The 15,619-nt window shown below is 44.8% G+C and overlaps 1 protein-coding gene across 3 annotated transcripts in view; it reads right to left on the minus strand.

Annotated features, from left to right (window-relative positions):
• nkd1 (NKD inhibitor of WNT signaling pathway 1) overlaps positions 1 to 15,619 on the minus strand; it is a 35,415-nt gene that overhangs the window by 15,595 nt on the left and 4,201 nt on the right. For 2 of the 3 annotated variants that reach the window (XM_068650535.1, XM_068650536.1), the window contains 3 exons: positions 3,483 to 6,187; positions 3,351 to 3,383; positions 3,085 to 3,188 (listed from right to left, as the gene is read on the minus strand). In XM_068650535.1, the coding sequence (XP_068506636.1) occupies positions 3,085 to 3,188; positions 3,351 to 3,383; positions 3,483 to 3,507 (162 nt within the window). In that variant the 5' untranslated portion in view covers positions 3,508 to 6,187. Of the gene's footprint in view, positions 1 to 3,084; positions 3,189 to 3,350; positions 3,384 to 3,482; positions 11,002 to 15,619 lie in introns of those variants that run through there. The other variant, XM_049718830.2, reaches the window with a different exon arrangement.

Raw genomic sequence — 15,619 nt, forward strand, 5'->3', positions numbered from 1 at the left:
ACGGGAGAATTATTCAGGGTTTAAACACTTAAACACCCACTCGAGTGCTGCCTTTTAAGTGGGTGATTAAAACGTGCACCACGAGAACAACACGAGACTCAGAGGAGCATTCGGCGCATTCGCGGAATGCCGCTCACCTTGAGTTTGCCACCTTCCCCAAACTAAGACACCAAGAAGCGGTCAAGAAGGTCTAGTGAGTGAAGATTACTTAACCGCTGCCCACATTGCCAAATGCAGATGTGGGCGAGGGGGCAAAGCACAATCCCTTAGCAGCTAATCCCCGGAGATTCCACGCACATTCCACAAAGCAGACTTTGATCTCTAGAGTATATCCGGATATCCGACTCCACACAGGAAAAAAAAAAAGAACATGCATATATTAACATATCGCATCGTTTTGAATCCGATTGAACGGCCATGACGTGTGGAGTACCGCAAGTGTCAGTCGTCGAACCACTTTAGTTCAAACTGAGATAAGAACTTGCATTTTTTATTCCTTCAAATCAATCATTCCAGGGAATACTCTCCAAAAGTTATTTTCCCACCGTGCGACACCAACTGTGGCATTAAAGTGACCACCACATCGCCCCGGGCAACCTTTCCACTCATCCTCTCATGGGAACACTTCTTTAAAAAATCACATGGCCCCCCACTCCAGCCAGGTGCTACCCCTCAACCCCCTCCTGACTCCTCCCCAAAAGCCTGAAGCTTTTCTTTCCTTTAGAATGTGCCTTCAAAATTGCGCCCGCCGCCCCCTCCTTGCAGCCACTTCAAAGAGCAAACAACAGGCTCTCGTCCCATGGGATCACAGAAGGGGGAAAGCCTGCTGGGAGTCGGCCGTACGTCACACAAGAGGCCAGCCGGCGGTGGTGGAAGAAGGGTGGCGGGGCGAGGGTCACAAAAGCGCACAAAAAGAAGAGGAGCCCGCCCGCCCGGCCGGCCGCCCGCCCGCGTGTGAAAGGTACTTTCAGCATCCAGCTCTCAAAAACACAACGGCCAATCACATCCTGTCTTTTATCGCGCTCGGAGGCTGAGGGAACGGGTCGGAACTGTACCGAGCGTCGACGCTTGGCGGAAACGCGGTTTTAAAATACGGGAAGATGATAATAGCAACGTGGAGCCTTGACTGTCAATAGGGAACAGCTCCCCCGCGAGGGCCCCCTTTCATACGGCGTCTCGTTTCATCCGGCAACACAAGGCCACCGGGTAAACGTAGCAAACAGATGGAGTCTACGAGGGCAGGAGGGAGCACCAGTTGGGAGGTGGAAAATGGGGGGGGGGGGGGTTTTAAAGACGTCCCCTTTTTTTGGGGTAATATGAAATTCATCAAAACTAAGCGGCACACAAACAACTGAAATGAGGGCAGTGCTGTTGTAAAATGTTCAATGACTACACCAGGACATGCTTAAGGCACAACGTGATATTTATGGGGACGCTTCCCGGGGTCCACGACAGCCTGGACACGGGGTATCACATGACCCCAATGTCATATGTCAAGACCCACCTGCCAATAGCACTCAGTCACTGGCGCACCATCATAGCTGGCGGTGAGTCCCAAAAAAAAAAAGATCTGCATCAACAATGATCATTTTTTTCCAGAGTGTTTGGGAACGTTCACATTTTTTAACAATACAACGTTCTTAATGACAGTGTCAACAACGCCGATAACGACGCAACGTTGAAAAACAAGCATAACCAAACACCTCAAAGGACTTTAGACTCAACGGATTAGTTTGTCTTCTCGCCGGCACATCAATAAACGCTCCTATCGCGGGGGCTAATTTTTAAAAGCAACTATTGTGACCTTTCCAAACCGTGGCGTGTCTCAGAAGGTTTGGATTCCTTCTCATAGGCAAAAAATAAAGCCGCTCTCGCAAGCTGCATTCAGTAGATAGACAAGCGTGGGTGGTGGTTGAACCCTATTCTGGTTTTCCTTCACAACGACCACCGATTTTCCCCGTTTGAGGACGACACCGCCAACCAAAGAGGCTTAAAACGCCTCTGAAGCAATTCCAAAGGATTTCCCCCTTCACTTGACGACAACAACAACAACACTGTGTGTGTCGACGGCAATACCAAAAGACAAAAACATTGCGGAGCCTGACCAACATTCCTCGGCTTCTACCATCCTCACATCACCGGGCTGTCAGCCCATCATGCTTGATCTATTGTTGCCTTTTTAAAAAAAAAAAAGAAACATCAACTGGGCTGAAAACCAACATTTCATTCTCCCTCAGAGACCAAACAAGTGTTGAAATTCCCATTGTCATCATGAAACAACAAATAAGATCCGATCTCAGAGCTGGATCCAAAATGTTGTCGCTTGTGATTGATGATCTCAGACATTATGGCACATTTACACAGATGATTGTTTGTGAGCGCGGTTAGCCAAAATGCTACTTCACCTATTCCCACGACACTTCAAGTTGAAAGGAGTGAGGCAATCAAGGGGTGAGGCAATCAAGGGCGAAGGAAATTAAGGGTTAATGAAGACTTGATTGAATTTAGACAAAGATCTGGACAAATCATGTATCATATTGCATGTCATTGTATTTAAATGTGTGACTATAATGTAATTTAATACATTGATAAAGCAATTTTTGTAGAGTGATTTCTTAAAATATATTTGTTATATTTTAATTCAATATAAAATGTGTTATATTGAAATATTAAATTGTGTTATGTATGCATTTATGTATATTAAATGTATTAATAATAATTGTATAAATATTTTCTATTGTGGTTGTGGTGCACCGCGTAATACCAAGAGTCATTTCTGATCTTTTTAAGCTCTTATTTAAAAGTATAATGCAATGCTGTTCAAAAGCAGGTATTTAACATTTTCACGAGTTTTCCCATCTGTTGTTATCGTTGTACCATATTTTTCTTCTCTTATTCGATCATTTAAATCGTCATGAATTTGAATATTTTGGGTGATATACCTCGTGGACCATATGCAGCCCTCATTTATGTCCGGTAAAGGTTAAAAAAGAAATAACTTTGCGAAAAAGAAGCGTTCATGCAGGCAGGGTGAGAAAGAGAGGCTGGGGTGGACTAACTTAGGGGGACCCTCGGTAGACTCACCCGGGTGGTCAACGCGCACTTGGTCTTTAGATGACAATCCTGCTTCACCAGCCAGTCGTCCAGTCCCTTCCGAGCCAAACAGGCATTAACTACAAAGCTGTCGCCTGAAACAAAAGACGGCTTTATTATTGTGTATTTTATATGGGGAACAGTGAAGGGGGGGCGGGGGCGGCGGGGGATCCGTGCACATGTTCACACCACTAGCAATCTCCCTTACTCCGTTCCAAAAAAGTGCCTCAAATGTTCACTAAAATCATGCTGCTCACCTTCTGGGCTCTCCCTTGCTTTACAAATAGCGGCTTGCAGTGGATGGAGACCGAGAAAAACAAGAAAGTAGACAATGAATACACTAAAATACGACTCGTCCGATAGTTTTAACAACACAAAATAAGCCTCACCATGTTTCGAGTGCAGTTTACCCATCTCTCGGCATCGGTGCACACCATCAGACGGAGTAATATAGTCCGAAAAGAACCGTCAAAGTGGGTGGGCGAAGACAGCGGGAGATATCCGAAAAGAGTCCGCGGAGAGAGCGGAGCAGCGGTCGCACACTCAAACACGTCTGCACGGTTGGTGAGCAAACAAGCGTCTGAGCTGTCGGTGGGGTTCGCTAGGGTGATTCGAAAGATGTTAGCAGTATCGCAACAGTCAACATCCGCTTAAGCCCTTTCACAATAAAATAAATGATAATACGTATTCCGACTACTTCCGCTTGATAGACACACTGTGGACCTGAACAGCATAAGTGGTATAGAAAATGGATGGATGGGTATGTAATGTAATTTAAATTCAAATTTTAATGTACCCAAGAGGATAAAAGGCAGTTTGAGTGGTTACTAAGAAAGCATTCAGCATAAAAGGCCAGGCTCCCAGGGGACGAGAGGGCTGTCACGGAGGAGGGGGTCTGTGGTCACTGCACATCTGCTCTTTGACATGAAAAGCTCTTTTTGGAAAAATCTACAGTTTTTTTCTTTTATTTTATTCTTTTCGGGTGGCTGCAGCAGCAGATGAAAGGCGTCGAGATGTTCTTTTGAAGTCATCACTAATACATAAAGAAAGACAGACGTCAGCAGAGGTGCAATATGATAGACGGACACAAATATGACACGGATGCTTCTTGTCCCATTTCTGTCAGATGCCCTCGAAATAGCAGGTGCCATTATTTATTTCACTTAGTTAAAAAGTGTCACATAATATTCTTCTTCATTCATTTTTTACATTTACACAGTGTTTCCTGTCATGGCTGATAGATCCTACATGTTAGATCGTAAATGAAACATGAATTGAGGGGCATGTTTCGTATAGCTTTGAAATAATAAATCAACGTCAACTTAACTTTATTCATAGAGCACTCTAAATACAATGCATGTTTCCGAGCAGTTGTTTTACATGTAAAAAAATTAAAAGTAGCAAAACATCCCTAAAAGTATTGCGGGCACCGAAATTTCCAATTTATTTTTAGCCCTTTAAGAAAAACACCCCCGCCCCAAAAAGGTTTCCAATGCCAAACAGTTTTGTTTTCTCATTGAGATACCAAGTCCATTCAAGATGTTTCACATGGTATAAAAGACGATAGGCCACATGTTGTCCTCCCGGGGAAGGGGAGGCGGCATGGGGGATGCCACTCAGTGTTTTCCCACATCCTGACTCTATCATCACATGTTGTACCAAGAGGAACTAGGCTGGCCTTTGAACTAGACACACAGATGAGATGTTGTTATTCCAGGAATGGGCCCGAATATTTGTGGGAAAAAAAATCTTGTCCATGTGACACACTTCCTGTCCTTTGAAAGGGGGCCAACGGAGGAGCGGGTCCATATATCCATCTTTGAAGCGCAAAGACTCCAGTTATGATTAATCACCAGAATCGCCGGAAGCCATTCTTGGGCTCTCACGTCATGATTTTCTGGATATCATATAAATGACTGAATTGGTATTTGTTAGAACTAATTATCCCTTGTACTGTCCCACGACTTAAAAGTAAAATTCAAACTCTGTAAATTATTTTGCCATAAATGTCAATCAATAAATTATATTTTTAACGTTGTTGCAACTTAAAAGCCTTTTTCAGGACGAGTTTTATTTTTTACAGTTTCATATTTGGATTTTGCCTCCAAAATATTTACTAGTTCGAAGTAAAACCAACATCAAACCCAAAGAATCAAACTTCAAAATTCCGAGACAAATTCCATGACCTTATAAGACAGGAGCGGGGCTTTCTTGTGACCAAGAGGCAAAAGCTTTGATGAAAAACAGAATCTGCTTATAATAAGCCCTTTTTTTTTTTTTTTTTTTTTTAAACTACATCGGCGCCGCAGTGTAAAACCAGCCTAATGGTTTGTCCATCTAACATCGTAGGAGGCTGACGCATTGGGGGTGGGTTGGTCCGGGGAGAGGATGCGGAGAGCAGCTGCCGGGCGCTTAAAAAGCTCCGACATGTCGCTTTTATCCGCGGGAACAAAAGATGTTGTAAAGGACACAAGACAATCGGCGCTGGAGTACAGTGTCGGTTCCTGACTCGGGGCCCCATTGTGTCCACCCAGCGTGTGGCGTGTTAGGCGGACGGTCCGGAAAAGCTCGCCTGGCGTGCGTGGGTCCTTCAACGTGCCAAAAAATGGTGACAACAACTTTAATAATATTACACAAATGATTTATATTATACCCAATAGGAAAAAAAATATTGCAACCGAGTGTCAAATTACAACGCATTACATCTTTGGCTTGATTTTTATGTATACTATTCATGCAGCAAATATTCAGTAGCATCATTTGTGGTTCAAAGAGTTACAGTAAGCCGCTTTAAGCCTGTTCTGGCCTTAATTTGTTTTGTCACGTTGAGCGGGAAAATCATTAAGCTGTGGCAAAGGACAGTGAAGGTGGTGAGAGGATTTTAATTTATGCAAACATCAAAAAGTAAAGCGAAAAAAAAAACTTGTATACGGGATTAGTCGGTAAATCGTACCGTTAATATCGCCGCTTTGTGAAGATGAGCATGAAATGGGCTTAATACTTACATCTCAATGTATTTGTGTATTTTTAATCTTGGGAATAAAACACCCAACCAGGCCCGATTGGCGGTAACTCATCGTGGCAGAAGTGAAGTCTGAAATTTAAAAGTCTCCTTGAATACAGTGCAATTTTTTTTTTTTTTATTGGTACTTGCCATCACTTTTGGTTAGTAATGGTGGCAAATGCCGCAAACTCTGCAAATGTAGGCTGACAGAATCGATGCTTGGCTACTATTTGCCTTCAGCGCTGGCTGGCTTTTTGAAGCGGCGGGTTGTGGGGGGGTTGTGGGCCCATCCAGAACGAGGACACAATTAGTGTATTCAGCCCAAAACAGCGGGGTACCCCCTTTGATGTGGGGATCAAATGAAGGAGCTGTGTGTTTTTGTCCAAAATGACAGCCTTGCCAGGTTTACTAATGGCGAGCTAATAGAAAAGAGAGGCTTTATGATGCTCATTAATTACACAGGCTGTCATGTGTTGCGGGGGTGACGATACGGAAGGCGGAACGGGGAAGGGGGCAAGGAGAAGCTCTCCAAAAAAAAAAGCTTGCCGGGCCATAAAAGCTGACTCCAGTGAAAGAAAAGAAAGGGAGATCAACTAATGGCTTCCTGAGATAAGAGCAGCCACCAGGACTGAGAGGCTTCAAAGAGACTCTCACTGGAACGAGGGGTTAAAAAGTAGAAGAAAAAAATCTCGGCCATTATCTTCATAGCGAAATTCACACCAAACCTTTGGTGGATATTTGAGGCCTTGGCATGCAGATGGCGACAGAAACAGATTTTTTTTTTTAAATACCCCAAAGATTTACATCATATGTCATAATCTATAATTGCCTCACTGAAATCAGACAGTTTTGAGGGGGGGCCATACTGTCTCCTCCCAACCCCACTTAGAACAGGGCTATTGCAACCATGACAACCAGGGGGCGGAGCGAGGGAGTTTTGACGATGCGAGCAGCATTGGCCAGGTCGGTCACCTTGCATCACCTGTACAATTTTACAAGTGATTATAGGTAAGTATAGACTTTATGAAAAATGACTTACAAGCACCACAATTTTGATTTTTTTTAAAATTACTCACGAACACTTTTGGACTTTTTTTCTGTATTTATTTATTTATTTATTTATTTATTTATTTATTTATTTATTTATTTAGTTATTTATTTGTGTGGGTTTTTTTTTTGCTTACTGTAGTGACATGGTAAAATAATTCTATTTATTTTTTAAAGCATTCTTTTTGTTCATGTTTCATATTTTGTTTAATGTTTTTTGTTGTTGTGTTTTTATGTTCTTTGGAGAGCTGGAACAAATTAATGGCATTTCAATGGGCAAAAATAATTTGAAATACGAGTAAGTTACTAGCTCGCTCATCCAACGAATTAAACAAGATTCAAGACTGTATTTCAAAATGACGCAGTGCTAGAGAATTGCTGGTAGAAAGTCGGCCATATTTATATACGGTACACATGCATGTTTAGGGTTTTCATATATACGCTATATTTCCCCTCTGGGGATGTAGAACAATGTAATAAAAAAAAAAAAAAAAAATCTCCAGTGGTTGCTTTGAGCAAGAGACGCCAGCTGGAGGAAGAAAAGTGACGCCGCCAACATCTTTGTTGTGTTATTAATGTCTTATTCTTCAAGGCCGGCTCTCCACTTGTGCCAGAAAGAGTGCCGTAAAAGGAAACATGTGCTTTATTATTTATTTGTTCATTGTAAGAGGCATTTTCACAGCCGCTGAAGAAAATGTTGCTTTTATTGCTTTTATTCCAAAATACTTTTTTGTGTGGGGGGTTGTTGTTGTTGCCAAGCAGCTACAGGCACAAATCTGTGGGGTGGCCAAGAACACACACACACACATAAATGTTGTTTTTTGTTGTGTTGGAATTATTTTGAGTTTCGGGGCATGCCTGTTTGAAAGCTAGAGCTAGTCGCACTTAAATGGAGAACTTAGCAGAAAACTAAAAGGTTGACCCCCTCGCCGAGTCCGTGGATTGCTTTTCACAAATTTACCTATTAGAGTTTTTGTCAGTCTATAAAAGCTCCTCGCTAAAAAAAAAAAAATCTGTAATTCTTTCAGCTACCACAAGATTGCGCCAAAGCCATCTCTGCATAGGAAAGTAGTAATCACTATCAAATAGATATGGTGAAGTGATTCAGCGTGCTGATCTCCCAACTTCTTGAGAGTCGGCATCCAATGCATTATCCAGGTGTCTCGGCTCAACGCTCATGAGAAATACGATACGGTCCCATTTTAGCTGAACTAATGTGTTGACATGTAACCTGAACGTCAAGGCAATAATTAAATTTTCTGTAACGCCGTGTCAACACGTTGGCTGTGGAAATACGTGATCCAACACCGGCTGCAATACGAACGAGGTGCCTCTGCGACCGGGTTGCGGTCGAACGTGATATCAAAGGCTGCTCAAAGTATTCCAAACACCAACGGACTGTTAACGGCCCGCGGGTAATGAATTCCACGGCGGGCCCACGTCTCGGGGCTTAGCTAAATAAACTGTTGTCTGGTTGAGGGACTGGCGGCCGGGGTGTGGGTGAAAATGATGACCTGGTTTACCCGCTATCCAACCAATGACGTTTGCAGTGACATTCAAGCGCAAAGTCCTCCACCAAAGCTGCACCTGATAAAAGAATCCGATGTGTCCTCTGAGCGAGGTCAAACACATGGCTGCCATCAAAGCCCGTGAATGACCATCAGTGAAGTCCTTTTAGTCTGGGGGGTCACACTCAATATGGAGGGCGTGGCGTTACAGTCCAACCGGAAAGTATCCGCAGTGCTTCACTTATCCAAGAATAGCTTAAGAGCGTCAAAGTGTCAGGGTGCAACGAAGAAACTAAGTCCTGTATTATTTTGAATCGAAATGACCGGGTATGAAGTTTGCCGTTCGTGTCCCTCGTGTCGCTGGCGTGGCTACGAGAGAGCCCTCGACTCAGAGGACCCGGCCAGTCAGCCCAGCGATGCGTTACGTGAGATGTTTTCCAAACAGAGGGTGTACTGACCCCTGAAGCTGGGTCACCGAATGATTCCCCCCAATGTCCAGCACCAACTCCGCCAGAGCTTTTCACAATAAGGCAATTCATCTCCACGTAATGAAGTGGTGTTCCCACAGACAAGGGAGGCAGGTCGGGGCCACCAATGTGGGAGGGGGGTGAAGGGAGGGGGCAATGGTGATGTCATCCTGCATCAGGCACATGTAAATTCAGCACGCCATTAATACGTGCCTTGTTAGGATGTAGCGGGATTGGATTAGCCAATATATTAATCTTCAAATATATATATATTTAATAATTTATATAAATTAATTCTAGTTCATACCAGTCTTGTTCTTGGCTTTACCGACGGACTGATCAAGCTAGCTAACTTGCTAACAAGCTAGCGAACGGCTAACAGCTTACCTACAGACCTACCTGCTGACAAATTTACAAACTAACTAAAAAATGGAGTGATGAACAGAGGTGTCAACTCTAGGTCCAGAAGGTCAAAAGGTTAGTCCCAGTTTGGCTTTAGCCACAGGTGCTTCTAATGAACCGAGGCGGCAGGTAAACGATAATGTCTTCTGGCCACGTGCACCCCGTCCTCGCTCAGCGTCTCCTCGCCACCATGTGTTTCCCTCAGCCGGGTTGACATCAGCGTGGAGGCACGCAGGGGCCTCCTCATCTGCTCCCAATTACAGCTCAACCCGTCGGCTGGGCGAAAAGGACTGGTGGGAAAATGGCGAGGAGCGAGCGGAAGACCTCCTCCGTGACAACCATCAAGACCCGACGACCCCCCCCCCCCCCCACAAACAACCACCCTTCCTTGTGGCCTCTGATACTACATCCAAAGTCAAAGAGTTTCCAAGTTGACTTTGTCCCCTGCCTATTCCATGCCGGCTTGTCCTCCCACCATTTTGTGTGAGAGACAAAACAGGACACTTGCGTCGATTCATCTCCAAGGATGTCTCCAGCGTTGCCTGTGCCAAGTGCATATGTTTCTTACGTTACTGTACCGTATATCTCTTGACATATTTATCTGGCATTTCAAAGTGATTTGATTGATAGCCATTTTGTACTTGGTGCCTAATCTTGGGGAAAAAAAAACTTGCAGTTTTATCAGTCAGTCAAAGTTCAATAAAAACAGCAGCCATTTTTTAGTTTATTTTGACAGCTAATGCGATTGGGAAAAAAAATGATGGAAAAAACGTTTGGCAAGCGTGCTAATGTGTAAACGTAGCCGTGAATCCTGTTTTTAGTATTATTGTAACGACACGTGAACTGTACATTCGCTAAGCACACCACTTTGCACATGCTAAAGCCGAGCGCTCCCTTGACCCGGTAGTCGACGCATGTAGGACATTTGCATGGAAGAACCGGACACCCCCCCCCCCCCCCATTCCAAAATAAACATCAATTAAAGCCGCCAAACACCAGGAGGGGGAAAAAAAAAAAAACAGCTGCAGCTTTGAAACGAGGCGACGGGCAGGCTTCAAACGTGTCTTTTAAGAGGGGCGCCTCACATGGACTCAAGGCCGGGCTCAAATTAGCAAGGGCACAAATTACAACACTCACTGATGGAGTGCGGAAAGATGATGTACGTCAATACATCCCGACATTTTACTCGTGATTGAAGTCGAAAGAGAGGCATGCAAAGGATGCAGAAGAGCGAAAACAGTGAGTTCAGCCTTGGAATCTTTATTGTCGAAACTGTCCTACATTGGTGCAAAACACAAAAAGATTTTTGATTCACTGACAACGCTCGTATGGCAAATCAACTTTTCCCATTGAAGTTAGTAGAAATAACATTCGAGTATTCGTAAAGTGCCGACACATGAAAACTCCACTACGGTAACAAATGACAGTATTTGTGTTTCCAAGCACTGGCATCCGTTTGAGAGGAAGAGAAAAAGAAACGGCAGGGGGGGGGGGGGGAAGCTTTGATCTAATGACTTTGGGGTGGAATCTTCTTTGTAAAATGTTAATCTGCTCTCTACATTGCAGATTACCCGCCGCCCCCGCCGCCGCCCCCGCCTCTGGAAATCTGACTGCTCTCAGACGGTCAAGGTAATTTTGACCCACTTAGGCCTTCTTTGATCCCGAAGCCTCTTTTAACAGATCCACCGCACAAGAAACTGATTTTGTCATCCCCTCCTCCACCAGCCCCCAGACCGCCGCCTCTCTCGCAAAGCTGCCGAGTCGAAGCTAAAGCTGCCTAAGAGCTGCCAGAGTTGCTGACAGCCAGCGGGAGTTGAAAGCGCCTTCTAATGCTGACGATCAGTGCGAGCGACTTGCTGCTAATGGCGCGCTCGCCCACTTCAGGGGTGGAGGGTAGGGGGTGGCATTCTGTCAATTTACTTCCAGACGGGAGAGTCTTCTTTTATTTCCCCCCCGTCTACAAGGAAATTATTGAGTTGGCAAAAATGATCCCGTTTGTGCTCCCTTGGTGACGCATCTTGTAAATGGTCATCAGCGAATTCAATCTCACATTTACACCTTCGGACCAGATCAGGTTCCCGATTATTTAATCATGTTCCAAAAATAATAATAAACGCCTCTCGTCGGCATCTGTAGTTGACTAGAACGTATGACAAAAAGTGAAAAAACCCGCGTTACATTTCTCCTCTGGGTCACATTTGTAGCTCATAAAAAACAATTTGCCACGCGCCCTACCAATAATTAATTGATTCATATAACGCTCCTCATGGCAATTACGCCGCCGCTACTTCTTCTTCCTTCTGTCGAGGGAGAAATGAAAGCCGGCGCCGACACGCGGCGCATTAATAGCTAAAATCGGCAATGGCGCACAGTGGGGGAGCTCGAAAAGAAAACATGTTGACAGGTTATTAATGAAGTCCTCGGCCTTGTTATTCCCGTTAGGTAACCGTAAGAAAACAGGAAGACTAAGGATTGGCCGGGGAACACTGTTCATTGCCACTCTTACAAAAAAAAAAACAGTTTTATGCTAATGTCAAGCTTAATTGGCGGTGAGGAAAATTGGCATAGCGCGGCGAGGAACGACGAGATTAGCCAGAAGAGAAAGAACAAGATAGAGTCTTCAAAAGGCTCGTTTCTGGAGGAATTATAGTTCCCTTTGAACGCCGTCCAACTTTTAAATGCATTAAAAGGCCTGTTGGCATACATGTAAATGAAGAGCTCAAAGGATTCGCATTGCACATCGAGAGAGAGAGAGGGTGCGAGGATGAAGTGGCGAGAGTCCCCGCTCGGCCTCCTTTTCTTCTTTGTGTCGTTCTCGACACCGCCTCGGGCCAAGTGGCTTAACGGGGATGAAAAGAACAACGGCTCGCAGCTCGTTTGGCATCAGAACCCCTCGCCGGCCCATCCAAAAGTGCCAGTGATGGAGCTTTGTACGGTCGCCAGATGGAAGATGGAAGGGAGGAAAAAAAAAAAAAGCCTGTTGAGCACCAACGCGGGACCAGGACCGACTGGAATGTCTTTGCCATGTCAACAAAGAGTATGGAAAGCTAGGGTTAGACTGAGTGCGAGTTTCAGGGTAAGGTTTATGGTTAGGGCAACGGCGAGGTGAAGGTTGGGTTAAGGGGAGGGGTGAGGGTTACTCAACTCAGCTTTAGTTCACAAGCATATGAGAAAAAACCCGCCATGAATCTAAAAATGACAAAATAATAATAAATGAATGGAATTATTTTTTGTCCCTGTTGGGAAAAGGTCAAGTTCAAAGTCAGTGGGGTCAAGAAACGACCAGTGTGAGGGTGCCAGGAGGCAAAATGGACTCCAGTGATGCGGCGGCAACTCAAGGTTGAATGTAAACAAACAACTGTAATTTTCAAACAGCCGTTAGCTTGTTTGTTGGCCAGTAACCTCACATTCCCCATGATGAGTAATGGAAGGAACGATTCAAATCTCCCGTCACATTTAGTTCTCTCTCTCTCTTCCATCTCGTCGAAAAAAATGTCGTGAAAACAAGTCGACTTACAAGTCGGAGCTGAGTTCGTTTTAGGACTGAGTTTAGGTCGAGCGTGATGGTTAGCTTTGTGAAAAGTTGTTTTTGCCAATGAAAGAGCTTTTAGTTGCGAGAAAGCGGTCGTTCTTTTGACTTTGTTCAGTCAGTTTGAATCCAAATGAACGGACGGACAGTCTTCTCAAGCCTTTCATCTCAGCGAGTCCTGCGTCCTACGCGGCTGTGAACTTGTGCAGCTTAGCACCGTGAAGGCTACGTGTTTTTTTTCTTCACCCCCCCCTCCGTCCTGTGAGCGTATTTTTTTCCTCCCCTCCCTTTCTAACCTTTTGATCTAAATCTTCTTAAGTTTAAACGAAGAACTTCAAACTCTCGAGGATTCACTGCTTTCATGTCGTCTACGCACGTAAATCCTCTTGAGGGGCGCGGTGGCTTGACCGCGCTGATCAAATGCGCTCGCCGTTTACTTTCAGACTCAAACTCGCATTATTTGGCCACATGGAAAACAAGAAAACAAAGTTGTCCGAGCTTCACCTTTGAGAACATAATCAAACGTCGTTGTTGTTGGATGTTTGGGGTTTGATCTGGAGTTACACAACCGGCCCACTTTTAAGAGTAAAGCTTTCTTTGAAATATTTCTTGGTTAGGTCTAGACAAAAAAAAATATGATCACTTGTTAGCTCATTAGCTTAGCTAGCGTCATGGTGACCCAAAGGTCAGCTCGGATAAGCTCCAGCTCACCTTAATGAGGACAAGCGAGTATTAAAAATGGATGGATGATGTCTTGCGAAATATTTTGCAGATATTTGAACAGAGTAAGTCAGCAAAAGGACGATGTGTGTCTATCGTGACACAGTTGAAAGCATGTTGTCAGCGCGGTCTGGTTTGAGGATCACACACATTCCAAAGCTTTTGGCTCGGCGGCGAGCTTTTGAAAGCGCTCTCTGATAAGTTAGCGGCGTTCTGTCTTGTGATGCCGTGCCTCAAAGTGATCTGGAACTAACTGGAGCGCCTCCTGCTTGCGAGTAAACAATAATAGGAAACAATATTTGATCAGACTACACATCACAGAGGCTTTTGTGCCATCTTCAGCGTTTCAAAAAAAATGTGCGATGGCTTTAATTGACACGGGCCCGCTTCATCTTCAAACCCGGCGTCGACGTCGGCAGGCGTCGTAATGACATGAATAAAACATGACGATCAAAGCCCCGCTGCGATTCGTTTGATGGAAGACGACGGCGACGGGCGCCATCTTCCTCTCCACGCCGCCAATTAGCTTACCGATCGCTTTTTACGCTCGGACAAGCGAGACCGCCGCTCAGACAGGCGGGACCGCCGCTCAGACGCACCCCGAGGGACGCCTGGCAAAGGAGGCGAGACCCCCGCTTCTGAGAAAACATTGATGTTTAACGCAAAGGAGCAAAATATGTGTCTTTAGAGGAGCCATGTTTGGAGGGTAAAATGCAGTGCAACAAGCTAAAACACTGTTGATTGGATTGTTACAGCAAAGTCGAGACTATGGAGTCAAATACAGGCACGTCCAATGCTAACACATTTGGTTGTTGTATATCTACAACCAAGACCAAAGTACAAAGTTTTGTCATTTGACAATGATCAAATTGGATCAGACAAGTTGCGTAAGCTGTTTAAAGTGACACGCGCAAACAAATTTACGTCGTGAAAGGGGCTTATGTTTGCTACCGCACGTGTCATCGCTCGCTCGCACATCATCCCTGTTTTCACTCTTTGTTCACGCGCGCTCGCCAACATACTGAAGACATCTGCGAAGCAAAGGCGCCGCCAAGAGATGGAGACAGACGACATCAATCAAACGCAGCATTCCTGGCATTGTTCAGACGAGGGAGAAGTGGAAGAAGAAGAAGGCCAACCGGAGTTCATTGTTAGTATTTGGCCTTGGTGTGCCTCATAAAGCAGTTTGGCATTAGCATGTTTGCTAGCATTAGCATGTCGACTGGGTGTGTGTTTTTGATATTTTCCCGATCCAAACAGTTTCTATCTTTACTTTCCTCCTTTTGAAATCCTTTTAAATATTCCACACAGTGGGAGAAGACATATTAGCCAGCTCACCAAGCAGGGAGCATCTTTAACAAGGTAAAAGCATCAGTTACGTTACAAGTTAACAGCAGGCGGCTCCGTCACCCATCGAGGCGGCGTCAGGAGGCTTTGCTCAGTGCTGTGGCGTTTTCAAGACATCAGAAGCCACCTCTTTCATGTCGAGATCCCATAAAAATTGGCCCATCATGGTCAAAGAAAATCAGAAGAAGCTAGTATTCAGTATGCATGGCTGTAAACACATGCTAACACGCTATTTGCTCTCCATGTTGCAATTTTAAACTCTGCAGTCTCCAATTTGCTATCTAGTTTCTTGGAGCCCGCTCTCTTCATTTGAATGATTAAAAGGGTGTGTCATTGCTACATTCAATAAATAAAGACAGAAAGGAGCTCCAGGATCCCCCCCCCCCCCACCTGGAGCGATATAGCGACACCAACGCTCCCGGTGGACTATCCAAAGGCGTCCATTGAATGCCAGATCCGCTAAATCTGGTCTTTGAGTCCAATATGTCTTCAAAAGGGGCTA

This window comes from Syngnathus scovelli, chromosome 4 (assembly GCF_024217435.2).
Source record: "Syngnathus scovelli strain Florida chromosome 4, RoL_Ssco_1.2, whole genome shotgun sequence".
Classification (NCBI taxonomy): domain Eukaryota; kingdom Metazoa; phylum Chordata; class Actinopteri; order Syngnathiformes; family Syngnathidae; genus Syngnathus; species Syngnathus scovelli.